At 40.5% G+C, this 7,656-nt stretch overlaps 1 protein-coding gene across 4 annotated transcripts in view; it reads left to right on the top strand.

Annotated features, from left to right (window-relative positions):
• ERAP1 (endoplasmic reticulum aminopeptidase 1) overlaps positions 1 to 7,656 on the top strand; it is a 59,645-nt gene that overhangs the window by 44,009 nt on the left and 7,980 nt on the right. For all 4 annotated transcript variants that reach the window (XM_029942635.1, XM_029942633.1, XM_029942634.1 and 1 more), the window contains exons 12-15: positions 2,427 to 2,506; positions 3,735 to 3,918; positions 5,759 to 5,915; positions 6,544 to 6,728. In XM_029942635.1, coding sequence (XP_029798495.1) covers positions 2,427 to 2,506; positions 3,735 to 3,918; positions 5,759 to 5,915; positions 6,544 to 6,728 — 606 coding nt within the window. The remainder of the gene's footprint in view (positions 1 to 2,426; positions 2,507 to 3,734; positions 3,919 to 5,758; positions 5,916 to 6,543; positions 6,729 to 7,656) is intronic.

Raw genomic sequence — 7,656 nt, 5'->3', positions numbered from 1 at the left:
CAACAAGCAAAACAAGTACTACAATGTAAAAATATTAAAAAAAAAAACCCTTTCACATGCATAAATGAAAGATGGTACACAAAGAACTCACATCTTTTCAAGCTTCAATAGTAAATATTCTGCTACTATGTATTAAATACTGCATGCTTTGCCCAAGCTAAGATGAAACCACATCATGAGTCAATAAGCATTTTGCATTTTCTTTATCTACTCAAAGTCATGCCTACTGCACCTCTAAACATTTCATTAAATCCAATAATACAACAAACACTCCCAAAATAAACTTAGATTGTATTGTAGTTTCACCTAGCAGTATATAAAATGCTGTGTTGTGACAGGTATCAACTATCCATTAGATACTGAATCAATTTTTCTTAAGCACTACTAATTGATCTGTTCCATTTCATCTAATCTGATTGTTTCTATTGTATTTTTCATTTAAGTTGTTCAGCTCTGTGACTTCTGTCTGGTACTTTCTTACATTTTCTGAATCTTTATTGAAATTCTCCTGGTATTTTTCCATTCTTCTCCTTTGTTCAGTGAACATCTCTATGACCATTACTTTGACCTCTTTATCAGGTAAATAATTTATCTCTATTTCATTCAGGGTTTTTTCTAGAATTTTCTTTTGTTGGGATTATAATCCTCTGTTTCCTTAATTTGTTTCACTTTATATGCATATTTCTATGAGTTAAGTAGAAGAGCTACTTCTCCTGGTCTTTGAGGGACTGGCCTTACATGGGAGCATCCCCTGTGTAGACTGTGTGTGCCTAGAGGTTTGTCCAGTGGAAGCTGAAGTGGGATGATGGGAAGTATCCTAGGACAAACTATACCAACGCTGTCCTTGTGGGATGGCTGGACCTAGACTGGGAATGGGCCCAAACATTCTGTGTCTGGGCTGTCCTGCTGGGATAGCTGGAGCTGAAATGTGCATGGACTGGAGGTTCTAGATCATTCTTTCCCTGGGCCACTCTGGAAATACAGCTGTATTTGGAGGGGATGCCGCCATGGTGGGATGTCTAGATCTGGAGTGGGAACAGGTACAGTCCATAGGATCCTAGTCTGTCCTTTCCTAAGGCTGCCGTTGGCAAGATGGCTGGGGCTAGAGTGGGCATAAGCAAGGACGGTCCTGGGATACTGTTCTGGGGCCACCCTAGCAGGACAGCTGGAACTGGTGTGGGCTAGGGGGTCTTAAGCTTGCTGAGGTGTCCCTAGCCAGCTGGTTATAGTGACTGAACCCTGTTCCTGTCCACAATATCATGATTTAGGGAGAATATAAACAGTGGTGCTCACCAGAGCCTATGACCACAGAGAGAGTTCTAGAAGTTTCCCCACTCTTTGGTGGATGCTCTAGAATTAGTCAGTGGATTTCCTTCACTTATAATCTAGTCCTTTAGATTTCTATGTGTCATTTCCAAAGGCAGGCAAGTCTGCCTGTGGGGACTTTAGTAATATCCCTTCCTCACTGTATTAGGTTGGGGTTCCTGTTGTTATACCGCCTCTGTCTCTGCCTTCTCTGTGTGGCCCCTCTATCATTTGTTGTGAAGAAACTATTCAGGCAGCCCTCCACTCTTTTCCAGGAGGAACTGCTCTATATGTAGGTATAGATTTGGTGTATTCACAGGAGGACGTGTCTTCCTATGCTGCCCTCCTGGATCCAGAGTAGCTTCTGTTTTTTTTAGCTGAAAGCAATTGTACCCTGAAATAGTTCAGTGTGATATTTTATAAAAACAAGAATGTTCACCTGTGTAAGCACAGTATAATTATGAAAATTATGAAATGAAATTGATGTAATACTTTGATCTATAAACTCGATTTCACTTTTCTAATTGTCACTATCTTTATAGCAAAAGAAAATATTCTATTTCAGGATTCAATATAGGATCATATTGTATTGTCACCCACGTTCAGTTTTTTTTTCATTGCTTCCTTCAACAATTCAACTTTTTTTCTTTCTTGACCTTGGCAGTTTTGAAGAGTACAAGCAACATTTCTTAATACAGTGTTCTCCAATTTTTATTTTCTCCTGTTGTTTCATGAGATTCAAGTTGTACATCAGTGGCAGGAATTTTACTAAATTGAGATTATATTCTTAATAAATTATTTAGGGGCCACATGATGGCAACTTGTGACATTAATAGCAGTCAGGGTTTTTAAGGTAGGACCTCTGGGCTCCAGCCAACCTCTGCAAAGGATGCCAAAGTTCCCTGGAGCCCACATTCCTAGTTCTACTGAAGAAGTCCAAGAAGAATGAATGTTGCCTGAGCTGGCGCCCCTTCCAAGGCTGGAAAACAGGCTGGTGTTGTTTTGACGTCTTGTCTATAATACTTTTGGTACCATCTTTTAAACTATCCAGTGTCTGGCATATGGTAGATGATTTAATAACTTTTGAAGTGAATCAACAAATAATCCATTCTTTCTTTAAGGTACCTGTGGCATGTACCACTGACATTCATTACCAGCAAATCAGACTCAGTCCAAAGATTTTTGCTGAAGACAAAAACAGGTAACTTATTGACCAGGCCCGCAGGTCAGTCAACGCAGGTCCTGAGGGAGGGAGTGAGAATTGGGGGGCAGGGGGCACAGAGAATGGAGGCAAGACAAAATCTCTGATCAAGCCCCAGTTTATTGAAAGAACACAAACACCTTATATAGGGTTCAAGGTGGGAAACAAGGCAGCTGACCTAGGTTGGTTGCTAAGAAACAGAGTCAAGTAAATAAAGGGAGACCGACCGGAGCTGAAACCGAAACTGCAAATTCAACACAGCGCCTAAGGGATCGGTAAAAAGGCTCAGACGGGCTGTCTGCAGCGCTGGGCAAAGGAGCGATTAACACTGCTCTGCCTGCAGGCGGCTGATCTCCGTTCTTCTGGCAGCTCCCCACCGGGAGTGACACTTCCTTGCCTGCAGGCGGCTGATCTCCGTTCTTCTGGCTCCCCACAACTTATTATAGAAATAACTAGGTTGAGTTAAGAAACTGAAAATGTGTAAGACTTAGGTGCCAAGTTTGTTATACTATTTATATTGGTTAAAACAGAAGGATCAGGGGCGCCTGGGTGGCTCAGTCAATTGAGCTTCGAACATCAGCTCAGGTCATGATCTCATGGTTTGTGGGTTCGAGCCCCGTATCGGACTCTGTGCTGACAGCTCAGAGCCTGGAGCCTGTTTCTGATTCTGGGTGTCCCTCTCTCTCTGCCCCTCCCCTGCTCATGATCTGTCTCTCAAAAATACATGTTAAAAAATAAAAATAAAAAATAAAAAAAATAGAAGGATCAGGTCCACCTTTATATTCAGCAAATCTTTGGCTTTCAGTTTCTAGTGAAGATAGAAGTTTCAAAATATTCTCTGGTGTCAAAAAAGCCAGTAATCTTGCCAGACCGAGCTTAAAGCTGTTGAGTTCTATAATGCTAAGGAGGAGGGATTACTAGTGAAAATTCCCCATTACTTTGTTAGCATTGCTGGATTATTTTATACGTATGACCTGAAATGTGGCTGTATTCTTCTCCTAAATCTATGAATCTGAAAAAATGTGTGTCTATAGCTAGTTCTGGCTTTTATCTATTAGAATGGACTTTTATGGTTTCTAAAAGAAATGTGTTCAATATGAAACTCATTTCAGTATTAAAATTGTTCAATATTAAGCTTCGCTTTAGTTGCTTTGTCCAGTCTCTGATCAGAAAAACTTTCCTCAGTGAAGAGAGAAAATGGAACTTTGATTTATTTTATTTGCTCTAGATGTGCTCATCCTCCCTGAAGAGGTAGAATGGATCAAATTTAATGTTGGAATGAATGGCTATTACATTGTGCATTATGAGGATGATGGATGGGATTCTCTGAGTGGTCTTTTAAGAGGAGCACATACAACAATCAGCAGCAATGATCGGGCGAGTCTCATTAACAATGCATTTCAGCTTGTCAGGTAATACAAATTCTTCAGGGTCTTGGTTTATTTCTGAAAGCATCTGTTAGCATTCAAATGCCTGGTTTCTGAAGATGAAAATGATTACTTGCTAATAAGAAGTTGAATGGTTTTTCTCCTAAGTTCTTCTTACAATCCAAGGTTGCTTTTAGTCTTATGGTTAGCCATGTGTCTATGTCTGCAGTCAGGTAAAGGCAGTAGCTGTAATTTAATCTTTTTTTTTTTTTTTTATGTTTTATTTTATTTTTGAGAAACAGTAAGAGAGACAGAACATGACCGGGGGAAAGGGAAGGGCAAAGAGAGGGAGACACCTAATCCGAAGCAGGCTTCAGGCTCTGAGCTGTCAGTACAGAGCTCAACATGGGCTTGAACTTACAAACAGCAAGATCATGACCTGAGCTAAAGTTGGACACTTAACTGACTGAGCCACCCAGGTGCCCCTAATCTTTTTTGTTAACAACTCAGATAAGACTGATGCAAAAGGGTGTAGAAAACCAGGAGACCAACATGCTGGAGAAGCTCCATGTCCTGTAGCTTTTTTGGCCCTGCTGTAACACAGGAGGTTTCTGCCCTGCTGGATCTTTCACATTCTGGAAGCCTTCTTAGAAGATCAAGTGGCTCAGTACCAATTTGGGTTACGTCTCCTGGATTAAAAAATTTCTCCCTCCAACTCCTCAGACTGGATCCCTGAACTTCACAGCAGCTGTGTATGGGATATGCTCATAAAATGTGGACCCAACCAAATGACCTTTGAGTTGTTGACAGTGTTCACTCTAATTTTTTGCCTTATGGCAATGGCTTTTAAGGAAATGGTTCCTGGGGCGCCTGGGTGGCTCAGTCAGTTAAGCATCCAACTCTTGGATTTTGGCTCAGGTCATGATCTCATGGTTCATTTTGTGAGACTGAGCCCTGTGTTGGGCACTGAGCCCCGTGTTGGGCACTGAGCCCCATATCGACAGCAGGGAACCTGCTTGGGATTCCCTTTCTCCCTCTTTGTCTGCCCTTCCCCCTCCTCCTCCTCCTCCCCTCTCTCTCTCTCTCTCTCTCTCTCAAAATAAATATTTAAAAACAAACAAACAAAAAAAGAAATGGTTCCTAAGCCTGAAACTCAAACTTCTCCAATATTTAGGAAGAACTGAAGTTCTAAGGGGAGTCACCTTAGAATTCTGTAATTCTCCCCGTTTCCCATGTCCCTTTGCTCTAAATACTGAGTTCTTCATTTCTGACCTCTCAAGGTGGCAAAAAGCAATGGTGATCAAGACAAAAGCATTTTATCTAGCTCTTTCTGCCTTATTGAGACTATTTCCCTCTTTAATGTTATTGGTTAATTCTTAGAGGGTTTTGTATTTACTCCCCTGAGCATATGCCTGCCCCTGAGATGTCACACCTTGCCTCCATAGCGAGAGCTTTACACCTGTGCTCACTTCCTTTTTGAAATGGGGATAAGAATGTGTTCAATCCAGACCCTCGGATTTCTGACTGAGTGGCAATGTCTCTGACCAAGATTACTGATTTACATGATAATTGCCATCATACTCTGGAAGCTGAACACACGATCCACTGTTTCACAGAAGGAGAGAGGCTGACCTGTCTCCTTTTTCCCTTAACCACAAGTCAGCCCTGGCCCTATTACTATTCAAGAATCTTCCTCCACAGTAGTAAATAAGCCAGTGTTATGTGTGAAAGAAAAATACTTATAGAAAAGTCACTATTGTTAAGGGGGCATTTACATCTGACTAATGTTTGGCTGGGAGATGGAAAATACCTTTTGAAACAAAAAGTAGATTTCCTAGATTTTTTTTTTTTTTTTGGACTGCTAACCATGGTGTTTCTTGACCAGCAATGGAAAGCTATCAATTGAAAAAGCTTTGGATTTAACCCTATACCTGAAGCATGAAACTGAAATTATGCCCGTGTTCCAAGGTTTGAATGAGCTGATACCTATGTATAAATTGATGGAGAAAAGAGATATGAAGGAAGTAGAAAATCAGTTCAAGGTACAAGTCTTCAATAAATTGAATGGTTACATAACTGGGTTGCTTTCGTGTGGGTGTGGGAAGTGTCCTTACCATTGTGTATATATGCATGTCCTCACATATATTAAGGAAAAGTAAGTCAGAATTAACTCAGTGCTTGGACTGACTAGCAAAGATTTGGGTCTTACTAGACACAGCACTGTAAGAATCTGTACTTAATTTTTATGGATTTGGCATTCCCTTCTCACTGCAAATCCTTTATTTCATTTTGCTTCTGTATTTTGATGGTTGCTGTTAAGATACTCTGTGACTCAGGTACTTGAGGGAGAGACGCAAAATGTCATGAAGTCTTTTTATATAATTGGCTCTCAAAATGTAGCGCTATCAACTTTCTTACTTTGTTTCAAAAATGGCAGTTCATTGTGATTTTTAAATGGATGAAGGTATATTTATAAACGATTGTTAGGCACATAGTAAAATCATTTGTTTTTGACCCTTTTATAATTCAATATAGACAGAACTACATGGTTTTAAAAATAAGAGTTGGATTAAGCTTTAAATCTTAGTCCCCATCACCCGAGGGTGTACTGGCTTGTATAAAACCCGAGATGCCTGGGATCTTTGTGATGACACGTGTGGCTTCTTGCAGGCCTTTCTCACCAGGCTGCTGAGGGACCTCATTGATAATCAGACATGGACCGATGAGGGCTCGGTCTCCCAGCGAATGCTGCGAAGTCGGCTCCTCCTCCTCGCCTGCGTGTGCAAGTATCCGCCCTGCGTCCGGAGGGCGGAAGCGTACTTCAGACAGTGGAAGGAAGCCGGTGGAAACTTCAGGTCTGTGTGTTCTGAACAACCAGTTTGTTCATATGAAGTGTATCTGTTCTATTTTTCATCATCCTTGCTAAATGTTGGAGAAAAAAACAAGTACATATAAGTCTCCTCTGCTGTACTTTTTGAGAAAAAAATTGTTTTTTAAGATTCATCTATGGATCTCTCAACTTTCTGTTTTAAGAAATGCTAGGAGGAAAATTTTATATATATACACACACACACACACACACTCACACATACACACATATATATGTATATGTATGTCAAATATTTGCAGGTTAAAATAGGATTAGAATAATTCCCATTTAATAGAGGCACCGGTCAGAACTAAAACAGCTGTCCTGGATAGGAACAGAGGCAGGCCTGCCATTGGGGTAGCTTCTTCGGGCCTCCAAAGACCCTGATGGTGTGTGTATACTGACACTGCCTAAGCAAAGTAGGATCTTCTTGTAATTGGAAGTTATTCTTGCTATACTTAAGCTAAACGGGGTCTTTTGTGGTTCCATATGAATTTGAGGATAGTTTGTTTTAGTTTGAAGAAGAATATTGGTGCAATTTTGATGGGGAGGGCATTGAATGTGTAGATTGCTTTGGGTAGTAATGACATTTTCACAATGTTTATTCTTCCGATCCATGAACAGGGAATATTTTTCCATTTCTTGGTGTCTTCTTTGATCTCTTTCATAAGTTTTCTTTGGTTTTCATCATATAGGTCTTTTACATCCTTGGTTAGGTTTATTCCTAGGTATTTGATGGTTTTTCGTGCAATCGTGAATGGGACCAGTTTCTTAATTTTTCTTTCGGCTGCTTCATTTTTGGTGTATAGGAATGCAACTGATTTCTGTACATTGATTTTGTACCCTGCGACTTTACTGAATTCATTGATCAGTTCCAGAAGGTTTCTGGTGGAGTCGATTGGGTTTTCCATGTA

Source organism: Suricata suricatta, chromosome 6 (genome assembly GCF_006229205.1).
Source record: "Suricata suricatta isolate VVHF042 chromosome 6, meerkat_22Aug2017_6uvM2_HiC, whole genome shotgun sequence".
In the NCBI taxonomy this organism is placed as follows: domain Eukaryota; kingdom Metazoa; phylum Chordata; class Mammalia; order Carnivora; family Herpestidae; genus Suricata; species Suricata suricatta.
This window is presented reverse-complemented; position numbering and strand designations above follow the sequence as displayed.